At 45.4% G+C, this 21,808-nt stretch overlaps 1 protein-coding gene across 1 annotated transcript in view; it reads right to left on the bottom strand.

Annotated features, from left to right (window-relative positions):
• Nucleotides 1-401: 401 nt before the first annotated feature.
• Nucleotides 402-21,808, bottom strand: part of sdc2 (syndecan 2) — a 31,447-nt gene continuing 10,040 nt past the window's right edge. Inside the window, exons 2-5 of the mRNA XM_042076618.1 lie at nucleotides 6,156-6,252; nucleotides 5,612-5,775; nucleotides 4,197-4,326; nucleotides 402-2,986 (exon numbers count right to left, since the gene is read on the bottom strand). Coding sequence (XP_041932552.1) covers nucleotides 2,823-2,986; nucleotides 4,197-4,326; nucleotides 5,612-5,775; nucleotides 6,156-6,252 — 555 coding nt within the window. The 3' untranslated portion in view covers nucleotides 402-2,822. The remainder of the gene's footprint in view (nucleotides 2,987-4,196; nucleotides 4,327-5,611; nucleotides 5,776-6,155; nucleotides 6,253-21,808) is intronic.

The raw sequence follows: 21,808 nt of genomic DNA, 5'->3' as shown, positions 1-21,808 counted from the left end.
TTGAATAAGGAAGATCAAAATCATTACAATAATTGGGGTGATATTGTTTCTAGTGTATTTGTTGCACCCATTTATTTTAGTGGCGAAGATGACTCTCTCGGCTTTCAGTGTTCCATTACGCTAATCTCAATCCGCAAACATGCTCAGATTAGTGACTGATACGATAATCTCAACTCGCAACCCATTTAGATTAGCGGACACAAAGATAATCTGAAAACCAGAGCCAGATCCCATGTGTGTAAGTACTTGTGATGTCAGTTTGATGCTAAAGACGAAACAGGCTGTATCCTTATGTACACTTATGGTAACCAACACACAGAGTATCTATTACTTAAAGAGCTGATAGTAGATATTAAAATTAAATAGCATACCATGGCAGAAACAAAATGCACAGAGAACGGTCAATATTAGGCCACAATGTTTATTCAGTAGTGTTGTTTACAACTCATAGGTACAATACTGCTTGCTTCTTTTGTAAGACTAAAAAAAAAGTTACCATTACAGTCATTGGTGCTTACAGAATTCCATCCACATCCTCTATCTGATGATCGTACCGTCTCAAGCCATGACAAGAACAAGCACATTTCCAAATGGTAGGCACTTTGTTGTTGTTTAAAACATTTGTGAATATACATTTATATATATTTATATATAGATTTTTTTTTCATATACGAATAAGCAATTGGACTCAACGGTCAGGTCTCTAGTAACAATAAAAAACCTAATGGCTAAGAGACAAAATAAATCTAAAAAGAAACCATCTGAATGTGGCCGAGTTAAGTGTACTTATGTGGTGGTTTAGAGAATACTGAGGGTCTTTGGGTTTTGCTTGCCATGGTTTCAGTAGCCCCTCTCAGTCTGTGTGAGACTGATGGGAACTGGAAGGTGGCAGAGAAGCTAGCAGGGACATGGCAGCTGCAAGAAAACTGCGAGAGGGGAATGAAATGAGAGAGAGAGACAGAGAGGCGATGAGAAAGAAGGTAAAAAAAAAATTGGTAACATGGAGAGGAAAAGTACAGGGCAGGAAGAAAAAGGTTAGGTGGGGTAAAAGTGCAAACTCTAAATTACAAAGCTCAACAGTTTTCAAAGGCAACTTCACAACCTGCTGTGCTAATAAGCTTCCATGCAGAGAATTTGCCTACCTGCAGGTCCATGCATGGAAACGCAGAACAATAGACAGTGTAGTTGTGGGTTAACTACTGGCCAGCCCTACAGGGCTTGGGTTGAGCACCATGTTGTCAGCACTGGTATGTCAACAACAGTGTCTATGACAGGGCCGCTATTACGAGAGCCCGACCAAAACAAAGAGTAGAGGACCCAAGATCCTCTCTCTCAGAATGCTCCAGAAGCTTTAGCCCAGTTAAGAGGTGGGTGTGAGGGGGGGCTGTCTGGATGCGAAGTGCCCCCTTTGTACACGCGGTAGTTTCAGGAAAAGACAGCTGTGTCACAGCTGATGAGCATAATCATCTTCAGCACCACCATCACCCTGGTTACACAGAGAACTGAGATGGAGGCCAAGGGGGACACAGAGAAATGTGGGGACATTTCTACTAAACTGGCCTCGGTCCACTCAAATTCCACTCAGGGGGAGGGAGGGGGAGAGAGAGAGAGAGAGAGAGAGAGGACATTAAGGGCTGAGTGATGATAGCAAAAAAGAAAGGATGAAGAGGAAGCGTGTGAAGGGAAGGAGGCATTCATTATTGGCCACATCTTTTAACAAAAAAAGAAAAGAATAACATAAAGAGACAACAAATGCCCCTCCCAAGACACGCTACTCTACAGAGACCGATTAGGAGAGTGTCCACCAGTACCGTATGATAATCAACTTAAATTAAATAATTAAATACACCATTGAGATACTCTTAGGAAGGACCTGTCCGATCCCCTTGAGCATACCATTGTTTCTCATCACTGAGAACTGATGACCGTTTATGAACGTATATGCTGCCAAATGTTTTGACCTAAAGCTATATTTGAACAAAACAATAATAAATTCAGCGAAAGCCTCACTGGAAGCTTAGAATGGTTGTGAAATGCAGTAATGAGAAATGAGAAACAGAAGACAAAATAAAATAATAAACACTGTACGCCAGAGGGAGGGACATTTACATTTTGACTGTTAGTTAATTATGAAAACAGAAAAAAGCTTCATGGAATCTACAGAAAGGCATTCTTTTAAAAATATCTGAGAAAAAAAAAAAGATAAATTAATGAAATATACCTTTTTTTTTAAGAAGATCAACTTTAGACATGCTAGGGCAAAAGAGGGGAAAAAAAGAAACAAAAAAACAAGATTGATACAGGACAATTATATTCAATTATTTTCACGTTTAAATTTTTTTTTCTTTACAAATACATACTGCTACAGTTAAAAAGTAGTCAGTGACTAGTACCAGCTCCTTCAACAGAAGACAGATGCAAATCATGTTTTCTGGCCTGTACAGATTGCGATGCTGTGTTTTCTTTTCAGCCGTTTTTTCAAACAAGACACAAAATAAGGTTTAAATACACACAGATTTGCTGCAAAATAAGCATTGCTTGGCTTCTCATCATTTTCTTAAAAAAAAGTAGAGACAGAGAAAGAAAGAAGAGGTCTTAATTACAATTCTCTACTGAAAAGCTCCCAATGTGTTCTGGCTTTTGACTGTTGTGTTTTTGTTTGGGTCTTCCTTGTTTTTGTTTCATGGTGGTGGTCGTTGATCAGAAACCACCACCTCCCACTGTGAAGTGTTGCTTTCTGGAAGGGTAGTTGGGTGTTCCAAAGGAAAGGGAAAGGAGGGGTGGGGGGTGGATGGGGGTTCGTGGGATGGCTGTCGGGAGGTCTACGCATAAAACTCCTTGGTGGGGGCCTTCTGGTAGGCTGCTCCGGATGGCTTCCTCTCTCCGAGATCGTAGCTGCCTTCGTCCTTCTTCCTCATGCGGTACACCAGGAGGAGGATGAGGAAGATGGCAAAGAGGAAACCAATGACTCCGCCAGCAATGACCGCTGTAGACAGAGAGCAAAAGAAAACTGTAGGGGTCTTCCAACAACCATATAGGAAACATACTTCCTCATACACACTCGATGCTACTTCGCCTCAAGGATACTATTGTTTTGGTCTTTTGACCAAAGGTCACTTCATTATCAGCCTCTTTTTAAAGTAACCAGCATAAGGCAGCTGGAGCCATATCAAAGGAACATAAATGTGGCCCTTTCCCTCGAGTGCATGTTGGGTCGATAATATGCCTTTTGCCAGCTGTGGCAATAGTGTCGATAAGCTGCCCCTTCTTTGGCTGTTTTCTTGACAAAACAGGCGAGCATTACAAAAACAGATGCAAACTAAGTAGTGAACTTCTCACCATCCCAGCGAGGAGGGGAAAAGCAGTTTATGTAGAACGACTCAATAAAACATGAGTGGAGCTGAGAGGGGGGGGAAGGGGGGACGGGGGGACGAGTGGGGGAAGAAGTCCCCAGAGACGTTATTACTATCATTACATTTATTGGCTTGAAAGGCCCTGAGCCTCTCTGCTTGTGTGAGCGCGGCGCGCTACTGTGCTAGTGTCTGGCTTGGGCCAGTGCAGACTTGTGGCCGTTCTATCGGTCCTGCACAGCGGTTACGGGAGACTGCCTGTGATTTGGTAACACCCCGCACCGCAGGGGCATAAACAATCCCATCTGTTTGCACTTGTGGAGGCTCTTCTCTTCTGTACTTTTATTAGTGGGGAGGCTTGCAAGGTGCAAGCAAGCCTCGCACCTCTCTCTGCGCCGTTTTGGAGAGGCTGCTGGGAGGCACAAACTTCCTGTATATCCACAACTAACCCATGTGGAAAGAATAGACTCTGGTTGAAGAGCTTAAACGTGTTTTGAAACACATTCCATCCTGTGACTCATAATATTTTGATACTTACAAGAGACATTAAATTAAAACATTCTGTACTATTCAAATAAAACATGCTGTTCTGGTAACAGGGAGGCTACAAGGAGCATTTAACATTTAGCAATTAGACCCGTCTCTTAAAACTATTTTTACAGAAACTGATTTGATGTGGTGTCCGAGTACATCAAAGGGCCATTAAGTTAGAAATGAGTTAATATGGTGCGGTGAAATAATCGGAAAGTAGAGAGAAGAATAGGCCAGGCTTCATGGGAAGAGTGGAGGCATCAACGCCGCACCTGCCTCTTTGTGTGTGTGTACGTTTGGGGCGAAGGCACGTACCTGCTAGCACCTCTGTCCGCTGGAAGAGGTTTTCTGAGCGCACCTCGTAGGGGTCCACGGGAGCACGAGGGGCGCTGACGGTGCTGCTGGCGACTTTCCTGCGGGGCTCCTCTGTGGTTGGAGCCGGGGGCTAGAGAGAGAGAGAGAGAGAGAGAGAGAGAGAGAGAGAGAGAGAGGAGAGAGAGAGAGAGAGAGAGAGAGAGAGAGAGAGAGAGAGAGAGAGAGAGAGAGAGAGAGAGAGGCAGAGCACAGTAGGACATTCACATTCACTTGCTCTGTAGTCGCTTTCAGCTAACTTGACTGACAGTCAGGCGAGATATAAACACTTTCGCATGACGAGCGTTCTCTAGGAAATCGGACCCGTGATCAGTGTTGTATGCGACTTGCTCGACTGGTTTCACATCAGACACAAAGTGGGATGAAAAGAAAGTCAAAAAAGGTGTTGGGGGGGGGGGGGGGGGGGGGGTAGCTAGCTATCAAGAGCTAAAAGGTAAGAACAAGGTATAGAAAGAACAGTGAGGGAAAAACTAGGAGTCAAAAAGAGGGGAAAAAAGAAAACTGTATGCAAGTAGAGAGTGAAAGAGAGGACAAACAAATAAAGAGAAGAGATGAGATTGATAGGGGGAGAAGATAAACATGAGAGATGGGAGGAGAGGAAGAGAGAGAGAGAGAGAGAGAGTGAGTTTAATAAGAGTTAGTAAGCATAAGGATAATCCCTTCTGCAGCACGTCTTCTCTAAAGACTCATTAAATCACTGCCACTCTGACACAATCAATTCAGGAAAATGATTGAGTGTTTGTGGTGATCAGTTCAAGTGTCATTAAAATGTCCATTTAGGAACTAATGGAGAACGAGTCAGCTTCTGGTAATGAACCCATCCTTCACGCTGACCTCACAGGGTGAAATAATTGGCTGTGGGTACTTTTTTATAAGTCTTGAATTCCATGTGACTTTTTCCGCATTTGTATGAAGTGACACCTCAAGAAAAAGGCAAATCCTGCTGTTCCGAAGGGAAATGTGGGTGAATGCGAGAAGAACTGAAGTGGTCCAGCAGTTATTTTCATGCATGGGAAAAAATAAACTCTCAGATCCAAACTCTGCTGATAACTTCGATGATGGGAAAGCTGCAACTGACCTAGCAAGCAATTATTTTGTGTGTGCACAGCACATTCAAGGTAAGGTAGATTTCTACAGTTGCCCAATAAGCTAGAAATAATTGCTACCATCAGTTACGTTGGTGTGATGTGTGTGTGCGCATTATGTTCAGTGTGACATTTTTGTGTCCTTTGAGTGCATGAGAGGTTAGGTTTGTTTATGTATGGTTCTGTGTGCGTGTTTGTGTGTGTGTGTGTGTGTGTGTGTGTGTGTGTGTGTGTGTGTGTGTGTGTGTGTGTGTGTGTGTGTGTGTGTCTGACCTCTGTTCTGACTGGTTTTTTGGGTGTTTCCCGTGGCGTGTCTCTGGGGGTGACTGCCTCCACTCTGGGGGTGAAATCTTTGGTGGAATCCTGCGTGGGCTCTGCATTTGGTGCTATGTACAGCGTGTTGACCGTGACTGCTTCCTCAAGTTCCTCCCCAGCACCTGACAACGACACACACACACACACATATGCAGAGATGAGGAAAAAAGTATTAACACAGATTTGACACAAAAATGTATCTGCAATGCACTAATAAAAAATAAATCTTCATAGACACAATTTTTTAAATGGCCAATAATGGCTATTGTAAACTAACCAATATTGGTTATTGAGGCTTGTACATATCTATTTGAGTGTGTAAATGTAACTAAATTAAATACTGCTTCCAACATGTATCAAGTGTTTGTGCACCTGAGTGAAGTGTGTGTGTGTGTGTGTGTGTGTGTGTGTGTGTGTGTGTGTGTGTGTGTGTGTGTGTGTGTCTATTGCTCAATGAAGTATATATAAGTATGTGAACACGTGCTCATCTATGCCCCCTCACCTGATCCTGAGCCGGAACTGAAGTCGTCATCGTCCTCCGGGTAGCCCCCGGACCCCGTGTCCTCCAGGTACAAGTCATCCGCTGCCGAGACCGCTAACTGTTGGAACAGAACACAAAAACACACATTAAATATTAAACGTTAAAAACACTTCCTTCTCTACACCCCCCACATCAACCCAGCCTTTTATTATAAATCCCCCGAAACAGCACTTCAGAGTTGGAAAACAACTCACATTATCGGTTATTTTCCAGATCCCTTCACAGATTGGACCGGCTGACCTTGCTATTACCATGAGGTGAGAGCTAATTAAAACAACATTAAAAAGTCTTTGAACAGCAATCAAATTAAGTGATTTAACAGCATTGAGAACGCCCTTTAATGGGGCTCTTTAGTGGGTGCAGAATGCCTTGTTATTTGTCAGTGAAGGGGGCAATGAGAGGACCTCTCCAGATATTTTTAGGCACGGTCGGCTGAGCTGACCACTACTCCTACGCCCTGTAGTCAGATGAGCTGATGGAGTCACGGCTCAGTCTCTACTGCCCGGTAATATTCAACCAGGAAAAACAGCCATGTCCCATACAGAGGAACACAAAGTGAAGCTATGACACAGATTTTTCTTTCATTACTAAACTATACGTTTGATACTGTTTAGAAATTACAGCTTATGTAAACGTTAGACCATATATGACATTGTATATGCAAACCTACCGATCTGCTTTCATTCTATTCTATATTCATACTGCAGCCCAGGAACAGCATTTCCCTCACCATACGATTACTAAATCCAAGACATATGGTGTTATTTTGTGTTCTAGATGTGTTTGCTTGGGAGTGTGACTGGGCATAAGAAAGAGGTGTTTGTGAGAGTGTGTGTGTGGTGGAATATCCCACTGCCCCCATGGCAACCTCCATTCATGCCCAGTCCTGTCCAACCTAAGCCCTTCCCTCCATTCTGATGCTCCATAGTCAGAGCTCACACAATGTGGCCAACCATAAATCAACCCTTGAAGTCTCAGAAAGGCAAGGTACTTGCTGGGCTGCTTGAGGCTGCACACACACACACACACACACACACACACACACACACACACACACACACACACACACACTTTGTGCCTTGAGACAACAAGCCTGTTACAGAAACAATCCTTTATTGAGCTCTGAACTCCTCAGCTGCTGAATTGACAACTACACAAAAAGAAGAGAGAACAGGAGGGAGACTGAACCATAGCAGGCGGTTCTTTGTGCCCCATGTGTGCTACGCTCCTCTTCCCCCAAGAGAGAGAGAGAGCAGGGCCACCATTCACACACACAAAGCCCAGCAGGTTGGGACTGTGTACGTGTCTGTGTGCCAAACAATGTATCCTCCCGTTTGCTCTGTGAATGTCTGTCTGTAGTTATACGTCTGTGTGCAAGTGTCTGTGTGTGACCGACGCGACCGACAGACAGACAGAGAGACAGAAATGAGGAAAGACAGAAAGAGAGAGAAAGAAAGAAAGAAAGAAAGAAAGAAAGAAAGAAAGAAAAAGAAAAAAGATAGAAAGAACAAATTCAAGCCCCTTCATAAGGCAGCTCAAAGAAAGTGTATCCATGCCCCCTTCAAAGAGCAAACTCTACTCGTTAACAAAGAGACATGCTGGTCTGTTTTTGTGTGGGTGATGGAAAGACTGGTAAGAGGAGGAGCCAATGAAACATCTCAAATAATAAAAAAAAGAGACTCGTCTGAAAGGAGCGCGGCCTCTGCAACCAAAAGAGAAGCCAGCCATCCCCGCAGTCTTGATCAAAGGGCCGCGTGTGTTCAAAGCAACTTTATCTTAACCTTTCCTCTGCGGAGTGCTCCCGTGCCCCTCCTCCTGTCCGCCGCCAAGCCTCCCTGCAGCTGTACCGCTTTCTTTAAACAGGCCCCTGCACATCGGCATGCATTCACGTCAACTACAAGGAACCTTCTCTGCAACCAAACTCCAGGAGAGAGAGAGAGAGAGAGAGAGAGAGAGAGAGAGAGAGAGAGAGAGAGAGAGAGAGAGAGAGAGAGAGAGAGAGAGAGAGAGAGAGAGAGAGAGAGAGAGAGAGAGAGAGAGAGAGAGAGAGAGGTTGTGGAAGCGGGCCACACACATGTACACAGAACGGGTGAGAAACAGATGGAGCGATGCAGGTGGAGCGAGGTGGAGATGAGAAAGAGTACAAGAAAGAATGTAAGGAAGGATGGTAAGCTACAGAAAAGTCCTTAAGGCATCTCACAGACTGCCCACAATGCAGAAAAGCATCACATAATTAGCCATGCACCTGGCTAGCCTAATTACTTAGTAGCTGTGGCTGGGAGATGCCATCCATAACGGGTGTTGTTACGTCTGTTAACTGACCACACTTCTGTTCTATATTCCAGTTCTGCCTGTGCACAGGAGAACTTCTTCAGGAGATCTGACTCCTCATGCTTGCCTTAAATAACCTCACAAGACCACGGAGGACTCATCAAACTAGCCCCATTACCAACCAAAGGGAAAACTTCCTTTGAACTCCCCGAGACTGGGATTGAGCAAACACTCGAGCTAACGCACACCCCGCCCTGGCACACACGCCGCCAGCAAATATGAAACACGGACACAAACACAGAAATAAACTCAAGCACGCACGCACACACACACGCACGCACACACACACACACACACAGTCAAGTCCTACCCACAGACTTTAAAAATCAGGACAAACATGTTCTTGTAATAGAGATACACAGACACACATTCACACTTTCTAGTGGTGTGGTGGTGGAAGGTTTGATGCCATAGGAGGATGTTACTGATGCCAGCATAGGAAACTAAATTGAGCCTTAACCCCATGAGCCTTTTATAAGAAATCATTAAAAAAGGAACTCCAGTGACTAATTTCACTCTTATCAAAGTCTGGTGGCGAGTTTGGATGTGATTGGATGCTTCCATCCAGCGGTCACACCATGAGCTTCACCGAGCATCAAAACGCCAACTTTTCATAATGCCAACTACTTTAGTAATGCATCATTTTGCCATCAGCCCACACATGATATATATGCATTAGGTCTGTTCACTTCACAGACCTGAATGATGACGGGAGTGTGGGAGTGCTGTGGAAACACTGGCTTGCGATTTTTCGCTTTGGTCACATCAGGGTGGGTGAACACACCCCACTGTTCTCGGAGCGTAGGCTGTTTAACCTTTCAATTTTGTATTGACCAGGCCTTAACAATTTGTAGCCCCTAACGAGTGGCACAAAAGGGCAGACAGACAGACAGACAGACAGAGGGACGGGGGGGGGGGGGGCCTGCACGGCAGTCACTCCTGTTAGGACAAAACTGCTGCTGCTACTGCTGCTGCTGCAGACTCTTCCACTGGCGACTAATGACCGGCACGCCAGCAGGAGGCGAATGATGGTGGGATGAAAAAGAAAGGGTGGGGGGATGGGTTTGGAGAGGAGGGAAGGGGAAGGGAAGAGAGTGGAGGGGGGGGTGAACTTGGGGAATGAAATAGACACATGAGGAGGAGCAGGCGAAAAATACAAGGAACAAAAGAAATGAGAGAGGGAGAGAGAGAGGGAGAGGGAGAGAGAGAGGGAGTGAAAGAGAGAGAAAGAGAGAGATCACAATGACAGAAAGAGAGGAAGGGATAGAGGTGCGGCAGAGTTGTGGGAGATAAAAAGGGAAGAGACAGAAAGAACGGAGAAACAGAGAAAAGAGAAAAGAAGAGGAGGAATATAAACCTAGCACAGCAAAGGAGAGATGCAGGCTGTAGGGTGGAGGAGAGGAGGAGTGGTAGTGGGAATAAATCATGGGGGCAAGGGAAAGAAAAAACACAGGGAGAGAGAGAGAAACAAAAGAAAGACAAAAATAGTAAAGGAGAGGTGGAGCAGGAGATGGAGGAGGGGGCAGCTTACGGAAGAAAGACAGAAAGAAAGAAAGAGAGAGAGAGAGAGAGAGAGAGAGAGAGAGAGAGGAGGGGGTGAAGGAGCGAGAGAGAGAGAGAGCCAGTGCACGGAAGCGAGAGAGATTACTGCCACAACAAGACAATCTGTTGCCTGCAGGTTACTCTTCGCTAAAAGCCTGTCAAACTGCATGTCCATGCCTAGCAACCTTTGAAAGGCAGAAAGGGCTCTCTGTGTGCCTGTGCACGAGGCAGTGTGCTGGACGCTGGGAGCCATGTTGTTTAAAAGCGGTCACAGAGGGCCAGGAGAGGAGGGAAGGACTCCAACTCAACTCCCCCTACACCTCCTGTCCAAATCCACATGGACAGAGACACTTACAGAAGCCAAGCCACCAGGAAAGGGGGGAGGAAGAGAGGAACTCTGTGTCAGATGTGCATGCGTGCGAGTACCGTGCGCACACACAAGCACTTGTGAAGAAAAAAAAACCCATATATCTTGGACAAATTCCTGCACACACACACAGAAAACATAAACACACCAAGATAACAACACGTCCAACGCAAACAACATTCTTCATCGAGTCACTGTGTTAAAGTTTTTTCTTTCTTAGGACGAAACCTCAGCTGAACTATCTTCTCTTTCTCTAACATCTCTCTCTCTCTCTCCCTCTTTTTCTCTCTCTCCCTGCAGACTCTCACCACACATCCAGTCACCACAACCATTCATCTCCCGCCACAGCTTCTGGAGATAAGGGCCTTCCCGGACTCTCCGAAGGCAAGTGGATGGGGCCTGTTTAGGGGCCAACGTGGCAAGGATGACGGGGGGGGGGGGGGGGGGCGGTGACAGAAGACCAAAAGAAGAGCCACACGGGGGAAAAAGCTCAGTGTTGGTCGCTTTTACCGTCCCTGTCAAAGAGGAGAGCACTGATGATTGTAAAAGGGGTGCTTTTCACAAGCCTGTGGGGGAAGGAATGAATCCATTTGAATGACAGGCTTAGGGCAAAGTGTTGAGAATGGGCTTCCTCAGACACAGGCTTGTTTGAGGCTACCGCCGCATTCAGCTCCAGTGCAGAGTTTCTACCCTCTAGCTGACAGCAGTGACGTACAACCCTTCAGGGTTTTATCAGCTTATGTTCACAGGGGGAACCCTTGAAGACTCTCTTTGAATTATTTGCTCATTCTTTGCAGAATGCCTGAGGGTCCTCAGAGTAACCATTCACAGCATTCGCCAACTACAAGAGAACCATTCCTTCCTTAGGGGTTCTGATTTTTAACTATAACCTTTTATACCTTATCTTAAAAGGTTTTAACCCATGAAAGACCTTGTCTGGCTTAAAAGGCTGAGAGTTACAGAAAGAGGCTCTCTGGCTGGTAAAGGGGCGGGGGGTGGGGGAGAGGCTCTCTGGCTGGTAAAGAGAAAGAGAGAGATCACAATGACAGAAAGAGAGGAAGGGATAGAGGTGCGGCAGAGTTGTGGGAGATAAAAAGGGAAGAGACAGAAAGAACGGAGAAACAGAGAAAAGAGAAAAGAAGAGGAGGAATATAAACCTAGCACAGCAAAGGAGAGATGCAGGCTGTAGGGTGGAGGAGAGGAGGAGGCGGGGGGTGGGGGGTTGGTGCAGCAAAGGGTCCAGATCCTGAAGTGAACACACAGTGGATTATCACCTTAGTATCGGTGGGGTGAACCCAGCAGGAATGGTGCAGCCGGGGGTGAGGGGCGGGCAGACAGACAACGCTGTAATGTAATGGCACTGAGTCTGCATGGTGGTAAGACTGGAGAAGAGAGAGGGAGAGTCATCTGCCCAAAAGAAGCAGGTGGGGGGTGTGTGTGTGTGTGTGTGGGGGGGGGGGGGGGTGAGGAGGGGAAATGAGGGGCGGGAGAGTAGGAGGGAGTAACTTGTGGTGCTCTTCCAAGCCTGAGATTTTACTGCCCTCCTGGGGATCATAATCAGGAACTAATTAATAGTCTTTCAGAGCGGAGAGAAAGAGAAGGGGGGGGGGGAGAAAGGGGGGAGAGGGGGCTAGCTGGAAGCGCAGTCCAAAACCGTGGAGGCCAGGCTCAAATGGACTTGGATCCAGTCCATGTTCCGGAAAGGGAGAGAGAGAAAGGGTGAAAGAACAGAGAGAGAGAAGTTTGAGTGGTGACATCACTCATTCTCTACGAGCCAGCTAATCTCCAAAGCAGAAGCACCTCCTCTGGCCAGGCAGGATCTCCCCCTCCTCCTCCTCCACTTCTTCAACCTTTCTTTCTCTCCATCATTCTTTCTGTCACTATCTTTCCATGTCTCTCTCTTGGGGCCTGGCTTATGTCGTTTCCTCTTTGCGGCTCTGACAAGTCAGCCCAGAGCTGCCACTGACGCAGGTAGCGATGCCTTATCACCCAACATATGAAAATCCTGTTACAGGACGAAATCCGGACCTCTGGCAGAAAGATCAAAACACACACACACACAGACCTGATTCCCCCATGCTCTCCTAAAAGCTCATGTATTTACTGTTCTGAACAGAGGAACCACAAAACAGCTCTCTGCAGTTTATCCTCAGTACACTCAAAAGGTTTGTCCCTCTCTGGTGGATTTTCAGAGTGCAGTCCAGATCCTTTGAAGAGGACTTGTCTTCAGCATACACTGGCGATCAGAGGGTCCTCATCATGGACACTTCCTGTTCCCTGACCCTCACAGAGAGAGGCGGGGGGGGATTTAACTCTGGTGAGAGGGCATGTGTGTGCTCATCCTGGCACCCAGTGGGGATTAATACCAGCTCAGATTCCAAAACAAACCCGACTGGCTGACATACGCAAGCGGGCTCCACATTCCTGACCGTCCCTGCCAACCCAGCACTGTCCCTTAGGAACCTTACAAACCACTGGCCAGAGGGGAGCGCAGACAAATAGGTTGGACGAGGGCTGTGGCTCAACAGTCACCAAGGACCTTACATCGACGATCTGTATATTTCCACAATATACTCAGCAGCACAAATGTATAGGTGTATGCTATGTATATTCTAGAAATGGGGGGGTTCTCCAAGTTTGTTGGTTTTTCCATCATGGGACGGAAGCCAACTGCCACCACCAGCACATTAATGGCCTGAGAAGCCATTTAGAAAGCACCATCATATGATGCATCTATCCCCATAAAGTCTGGGTAAACAATCACAGCCGGGGCCCGTAATTAAAACCAGTAGACCCTGCAGTGCAGGCCCGGCCTACGGGAGAGATTTGGGCCTTCTTGCAGAGTAAATACCCTCAGTCGCCTCAGATATGATGATTACCCTTACCACACGGTCGGAAAGAGGGGGAATATACAGCCAGCTCCTTTTTCTGAACGCAGATGCCAGCTTGGTGCAGTTTGAAGCTATTTTTTTATACCGCAAAGGTTTCTCTGTTACTTCAGTCAACAAACACCTTGTCAAAGTCCACTCCAGTATAGGCCTATGAAAGGTGCCCAAATGCGAACAATAATACATTTATACCAACCAGGGTTGGAAGGGCTTCTGGAAGAAATTAAGATGGATCTGTTAGAGAGGGAGCTGCGGCAGATTGAATGACACCTAAAATGAAGTTGGTGTTGAGTTAATGTGATGTATTTTAACGGTGGCATATGAGGGAGAGGAGAAGTCTGCTGTCATGGTAGCAGGTGAACTGGGAACGCACCCTTTTGCTGCAAAGCATCCTGATGGGGTCACACAGAGGGCAGACAAGAGGGTATCACAGTTAGCTCGATACGCCACTCATGCACATAACAAAAAACCTGCAGCTGTCCTTACTTACCTTTCTCTCCTAGTCTACTTGCACTATATATTGTAATTCTCTAGCCAACTCTCTATCTGTCCCATGCGCCATTTAATTTCCCTTTCTTTTGCAATCTCTTCTCTTCCATTGTTCTTTTCTTCCATTTCTATACCTCTACCTCTTTCTATACCTCCTCTAAATGCTGATTCATTACAATCCTCTCTTCACCCCTTACTCTCGCTTTACCCTCCACTATCTATTCCTTTCTTTTTTACCCTCCACACTGTTTTTTTAACTGAACCAAGACAAGATCTCTCTGCAGAGCTTAGGTCAGAGCGCAGAGCTCTTTCCTTTTGGCTGCTAATAATAAAACAAGCTGCAGCTATGACTTCCTCTCTCTGGTATTACTTCCTGAAGGGAAGAATGTCCATTTCATGGCTTCCAGAAAAAATACAGGAAAGTGAAAAAAAGAAAAGAAAAAAACAAAACAAAGGAACAGACACAGAACCCCCCCCCCCCTTATGATTTGAACCAGCCAACACGAAACACCTGCAGGCTATTTTGTTCATTTCATCATTCTTCATTGCTTTAAAGGAGCAAAAATTAAGTCATAATTCCTTTCAATAAAAGAATTCCCAGTTGGGAGACCACAGCACTGATACAATGCATCATCTTTCACTTCATTTTGAGCTTCGCTAGTTTATGGGTAATGTATCGCACTACCCACCCACACCTGCCTATTGTCAGGCAGGCCGCTCGCAGCTGCAGTGAGACGGCTGAGTGACTCCAGTTTAGCGCTCTAGATATTTTACGAGCCGACTAATTAAAGCAAGCCTCGTTTAGCCACTCTCCCACAGCCCTCAGGCTTCCAGGATTCACTGCAGTGTCTGGGCTTGATTGACTGGTCTGGTATGGCCTGTGCAGAGACTTCAGAGGGGTCCTGGCTGATCCAATCACCACTCTGCATGGGTCCACACACACACACACACCCACACACACACATATCCGAAACACACCTTCTCTGCTATGGGAATTAGGGTAAATTCCTCCACAGAGCAAAGTTTTTTGATACATTGGGGAACGCTGGGAGTCTTTGTGCGTGCTGTAACTCTATATACTGGGAAATGGCTCTCACCTACCAGTCTGTTCTAGGGAGAGAAACTTTAAGATTTGCTCCAGCTCAGCATGTCCATACCCCTGCAGTCAAAGTAGAAACAGAAGGAGTACAGCTCTGGAAGCTGGCAATAACACATATACAATTTCATAAGACACCACTCTGGCTCCAGCAATCTACAGACCTGAGGGGCACAATATAACTAAATTAAGGAAGGGCATGATAAACACGACGATCAACTTACATTCCAGTGACTTTCCCCTACATGACAAGCATCTGCACTCCCTTTGGTCCATAATCTTGGATTGACTACAACATTCCTAAACTAAGTTGCTTGTTTGTCTTCAAGGTAGTAGTAGTTTAAACATTTAAATTCTTTGCTGCACACTGTATTAAATGCCAGGTGCTGGACAGTATAACGCTAAAGCCAACTGAAATGCCATCACAGATATACCATGAAAAGCATTGAAAGGCTGAAACACTTTAAAATAAAACTTGTACGCGGTTGATGCTCTTTTCATATATTCATCTATATTATATACAAGTGTCAAAAGAGTGAGGCTGTTGTTATAGCTTCAGTAAGATGTTTTATTGTGCCTCAGGGATAATGGATAGTGTTCTCTGAAAACGAGAGGGCCAAAGAAAGACAACAGAGAACCTTATTCTGGGGACATAGGGCATAAGTCTTTCATACTCCTGACCTGCTGCTACGGGAATAAATCAATGGGAAAAAAATGAGTCAGGAGAAAGTCTTTCTTGCTGCAACCCAGGTTAAAGTATGTGCAATAATACGCTGCACAGCACCCAGTTCCCCATCGTCATCATTTCTCTCCCTTCAATGAAATTTATAACCATGTGGTCACAGTAACCTCTAGAGAGGCACTTTTGGACTTAATAGATTTTTAGGCACAGTAGTGTTGGACTCAGGGGGGGATTGGAACTGCAGGTCCCTTGTGTAATTAGCATGACTACCCTGTTAGAAATTAGCACAGTTAGCAGCTAATTTTCTGGAGTGGGAGTGACCTCACCAATGCTCCAGCCATCTCTGCGTGAGGCGAATCAGATTTCCATTCCCTTGCCAGCATCCCTGGGCTTGGTGGTGGTGGTGTGCAAGCAGTAGATAAGGGGGGGGAGGGTGTCTCTGTTTCAGAAACTTGTGCCTGCGGCAGATTGTGGCCTTACTGCTACCTCAGAAAGGGAGATGCCCTTTCTGGTCAAGAGGAGGTTACAGTTGTGCTGAAGGGCCTCCAATACAGGGAGGAAATGAAAAACTTGGGACAGAAATTCCGGGGGCAGGAGGCTTCTTGGAGATGGGTGTGTGTATGTGTGGGTAGATGACGAGGTTGAAGGATGTTCCACAAAACAGCCTCAATCAGGAGCTGTGTGTGGTGCAGAAACCCCACTGCAGTTGGATCGAATGCAGTTCATTTCATGCAGTACGGAGGGGTCAAAGCTTTGGTCTTGGCTATTTGGGGGAAGCACATTTCCTACTTAAACATTCCACAGAGGCTCTAGGTTCAACTGCCAGGTCTGTGCTTGAAGACAAAAAACAGGAACTCACTCTGAACCATTCCCATATGCAGGGAAAAGAGATTACTAACAACTTTAATCAGTGGAAATGGGCCTGGATCAGTCAGTCACCGACAGATTAACACAATTTGGGCAAATTGATCGTAATACGACCGCCAAATGAGGTGGATACGTCTATATGACGTGGACGGGGGGAAAAAAAAACCAACAACTTAATCCCATTTTCCCCATTTATTAATGAGAAGATCCTGGACAGCCAATGAAAAAGCTTGTGAGAGAGACAGGTGGAGTACATGTGGGCACACATGTCCACCCATGAACTGAACGGCAGCACACCAACAGACACTGCGCCACACAAGCGGCGTGTCCCTCTCTCCCTCACACCTGCCCCCCCACCCCTGCTGCCCTGTGCCTGCCCAAGCCCTCCTGTGCTGGCAGAGCAGGGTGGGGGGGGGGATCAATGCTCCCTTTCAGGCTGCTGCGTGTCTGGCATTTCCTTCATTCCTCCACAAACACAGGTGGTGCCTCAGGAGGGGCCCGTGGTGGTGGTGAGGTTAGGTTGGGGGCGTGAAGGGGGGGGGTGTGGAAGACTGAGTATCATGGCAGCAGTATATGTAACCAACACCACACCACACACATAGACATACAGACACGTAAACACATACCAGTTTCCAACCAATAAGTGACTTGACTGTTGCCAACTGTATCAATGACAAATCTTTCAAGAGGGTGTGAGAGTTGAGGAAAACTTTCCAAGCTGTAGTTCAGAGATATCTGTACGTTACTCAAACAAAACATGCTCAAGCCTCAGATGTGAAGTACCTGAAAAGAAAAAAAAAAAAAAAAAAAAAAAAAATATATATATATATATATATAATTTTTTTTTTTTTTTTTTTTTTTTTTTTTTTTTTCGTAAAAAAATTATATAAATATGTAATGTAGGGTGGAACGATTTGGGGGAAATAACATTTTTTTCTGACAAATATTGTGATTGTGATTTCTTTTGCATAATTTTTGACAGTCAAGCTTCAAGCTCAATGGACACTGTATGACACATTCCTTCACTCATTTCCATACTCTTTTTAGTCTTTAGACTTTTTGTCTTTTTAGGCAAGATCATCACTACTTCTGAAAGCCTTTTGTTGCTGTACATTTGTTGCACTCCTGCCTATGGTGCTTTTTCAAGTTGCTACATGTTCATCATGTTGCCTCAGGAGGTAGAATTGCTTGACAATAGGTTTCGCATACCTTTGTTTGCTTGTCATTTCTGGTAAACCTAAAATACTCACAAATAACCATGGTTGCAAGCTGTATCCTTAATTGCATTAGTTGGAATTGCGAATAATTCGATTAAAAATAGATTAATCTTTCAGCCCTATAATGTTTGGATAACTTCATTGGGCAAGAGTAATATTGCAAGAGTGATATTGCAAATGACACAGAAATCTGTATAAAAAAATACAATGAGACCTGATTCTGACTGAGGGCCAATTACAGATGTAACCATTATCCTTGATCTTCTCACAATACATTCAGAAATCCCATTTACATTCCACTTTCAAGATCCATTCACTCAGGTTATCGAAGCAGCCAAGATCTCTAGAGATGTCAGTCTTCATAGTTTTTCTTCTGAGAGCTGTATTCTAGAAGAAGAGGATCTATAAATATGTGACTCGCCACTTTTGTTCTCCCGTGTACACTAGTGTGCGCTTACGACATTTTTCTCAGTGTCTCTCCGAACCAGTAGAGCGGAATCGCCAGCAGAGCTCCGTCAGGGGAAACGTTTGGCGGACTTCTCTCGCACGGACATGAATTCACAGTCAAACTAGGACTACATAAAAATCACTTTGTTCTGGTGCATGTGATGACCTACTTCCGCACCACTTTCCAAAGGCACAGGAAATGAAATGTAACTGTGATAAGGCCAGGTGAATGTGCTGCTTGTTAGAGAATAGAGAATAGAGAATGATGAGGGGCTTTTGACAGATCCCCATTAGAAAAGCTACATCTCCATTAAAATGTTGGTTTCTCATGAAAACAATCATCACTTTCTCAGAATGGTACACAAATATATGTACCATGCATATGCATACACATGCTGGTGAGGTTTAGTTCTGTTGCAGTGTGAGTGTAATGACGCAAATTCAACAGAAGGTGTCACATTCCTGATTATAATGTGGAATCAGTGTGAATCTGACTGTTTCTTTTTAGCCTGTCTAGATACAGACCAGGCCTCAATCAGTATTAAGTCAGGGTGCTTTGTCTCGCCAGCTCTTAAAAAACACCTCCTCAGGCCAAAACGGATTCTGATGTATAAATTTGCTGCCAGTTCAAAGTTAATTTAATCCACTTTTCTCTCTCCCTCTTTTTTTTCATGACAGCCAAATGGTGCCCAAAAAAACGGGTGTGGAAGAGAGAGGGAGAGAGAGAAAGGGGCGGCTTTTGTGCAGCTTTTGTCCCACCTCCAATAGCAGACCTTTCTCCACTCTGACAGGAAGCTTGTGACTTGTCTGGTGTCGGCTCATTAACCCCCGGCGGCCCACAGGGCCAAAGGACATCAAAGAATTGCCGAGGAGACGAGGGAGCAAAGGCCACAGGACAATAAAGCTGTAGCGTCCAACGGCAGGAGGGGAGGGGAGATGAGCAGCTGTTGCTGTCCAACTTGCTCTTCAGGGCTACAATAACCTTTTGAAAAGGTACTTTCTCATTTCAACAAAAATATACCTTGTTTTGATCAAATCCAGTGTGCAGTGACGAGAGGAAAAGTGCCAGCAGAATAGAGTGGCTTCATTCCAAATTGATCCCTTAGTGTGACACCAACAATAGTGGATCAATAAGGGATGATATGGTAACAATTTGACTTTATTTGACTTCGCGCTTGTGTTGATTTACTGGCAGTGAGGCAACGTGAGGAAGCGAGGTACGGGGGCATCTGTCAGCGTTTATTCACGGTCCTGCTGGCTTCAGTAACCCCTGTGTAAATCTACCACACGTGCTTGTGTGCCGCGCGGGAGGAGAGGGGGACAAGAAAGAATGACGTGAGCCATCATCCTGCCAGTGCTCCATCATCACACTGCCTTGCAAATGGGGCCTTATCAGTGCAGATAAAAGCTTTGGCGGAGCCGTGTGGAAGTGCCACGGGTGGGGGGTTGGAGTTGTGGGGTGGGGTGGGGAGGGTGATTTCACCGCTTCACCAGCTCATCTGCTCCAATCCTCACAGTTACAGCGATTGAATTGCCATCCAACCCTTCCCCTAAGAGGATTTGGCCCTCAGGGAGTCAAAAGGCCGAGGCATTTTGGTGGTAGCTGTGGTGGGAGAGGATTCAAGCACTGCCGCTCACGTAGGAGGAGGAGGAGGAGGAGGAGGAGGAGGAGGTGAAAGGACGGGGGGGTGAAATACATCATGTGCAGGGTTTTATCTGAGGAAAAGAGGAGGATCTCTTGGGAAAAAGAGGCATCATAATAATAACCGCAAGGCATTGGCATCGTTTGTGCTTTCAAATGGTGAGGTGGAGGAGTAACCCAAGATGACGTCTTCAGCCTGGCCTTCAACAGCGGGCTGACTAGCTGGTGGCGGGCAATGAAGGGAAGTGAGAACAGAGGCGAGGAAGTGTGCATGTTTCTCGCTCACTACGTACAATCACAATCATACTCAAAATTAGCTCCTGGCCATTCAATTCCAGCTTGATGTTTTTCAGGTTTTGGTTTTATGGCCTTTTTACCCTTGCTAAAATTAATCATATAGGGCTGTTATCGCCATTTTGCTAGAAAATAATGCTAAATGCTGAGCCTGATAGCAGGGGAATTGTGTGTGTGTGTGTAGCATAAGGGCTTGCTCTGAGTGTGAGGGTTCTAACGGCAGGCTGGGTGGTTTGGAGGCAGGAGCACATGGCAGGTGGTGATTTCTGATCCCATTATACTGGGCTAATCCTGTGCATGCAGCACGAAGGAGGAACACCGACAAACTGGAGCATTCTGTCTAACCACTGTGCTAAGCTAAGCTCTGACCTGAGAGCAAAGCATCATTGGAAAGGCCATAGGGGTGGGGGGGATTCTCTGCAGTTCCATACAGGTGGGAGACATATAAAAAAAAAAAAACAAAAAAAAAAACACAGCTTGGTTCAAAAGAGAGTCCTTGTTAAGACTTATTGTGCAACTGTGCTCTACAATGCAGGTCAATATACATTTTTTCTTTTTCTTGCTAAATGGGTCAGGGCATCAATCAGAGTGACGGAACTATAAGCCTGACTGGCGAGAAGCAGAATGCCCATTCCCCTTCAGCTGCCCAATCATTGCTAAAGGTGGGCATTCTGGGCAATGGGTCACTAAACTCTGTCTTGGCTTAACCAGCAAGCCTTGATCCAGGATTGGGAGCAAAGTGGCTTGGCATCACAGAGATGTTTGAACCTTGGCACAAAGAACTTTTGTTAAAGTAAAGACTCATTTGTTTAAATTGTATCTAACTAATTACTTCTTACAGAGTTGTGGTTTGTATTGTATATGTTTATGGCTATTGGTATTAAGTCTATTACAATTTTGATATATTTTTTAATTAAGACCATATGACTTTACTTTATACTGCTAATGTAATGTTTATTGAGGCCATTTTGAGTCGCTTTGGACAAACGCATCTGCTAAGAACTATAGTTATACCACAAACATGATAACATAAGTCACAAAATGTATAGATTATGTGCAGGCCCTCGGAGTGCTTCAGTTTGGTCCAATGTATGTCTTGTCCTCTTTGCGCCACACTAGAATTAATTCCTCTACGCTTGTGCCAGCATGCCAATCATCACACATTAAAGTTAGAAGCAGCCTATTAGACATCTTGGGCCATTTCTTATGGAGGTTATGGGGTATGGTTGGGATCAGAATGCTACCCTAGATTTATCCAGAAGCATGATTGGTTGGGGAATGGGTTCGGAGATTAGTTGTTTATGAGGTCACAAGAGAGGTGGTGGCACATGCAGGAGATTAGCTGGAATCCAGGGCGCAAAGCAGGCCACCACATCCGCAGCAAAGCCACCCCATCAGTCACAACTACTCTAACGATACAAAAATACTGGCAACTTTAAACTTTACCTTCACTCGTTAGTTGTCTTCAGACAACTTTTAATAGGCCACATACAATCACTACGCTCATTACCTCTGGCTTTTAAGAGGCGGTAGAGTGAGCTTGGTCTTCGACATGTGGAACTTAGCAGTACTAGCAGCACGAAGAGAGCTAAACTTCTGTAAACAACGTGCCTTCATTTAAATCAGATTTCCTGCATTCTGGATGAAACGACACATATCAAAAAGGTCTCATGCACATGAAAGGACAAACCCCATGCTGCATCTGTGCTGGCACTGCACCGCCAAATCATGCTGGGTGTTCAGTTAGCTGTG

The sequence above is a fragment of the Alosa sapidissima genome, chromosome 21, assembly GCF_018492685.1.
Source record: "Alosa sapidissima isolate fAloSap1 chromosome 21, fAloSap1.pri, whole genome shotgun sequence".
Lineage (NCBI taxonomy): Eukaryota > Metazoa > Chordata > Actinopteri > Clupeiformes > Clupeidae > Alosa > Alosa sapidissima.
The sequence above is the reverse complement of the archived record's forward strand: the minus strand, read 5'-3'. Positions and strand labels throughout refer to the sequence as shown.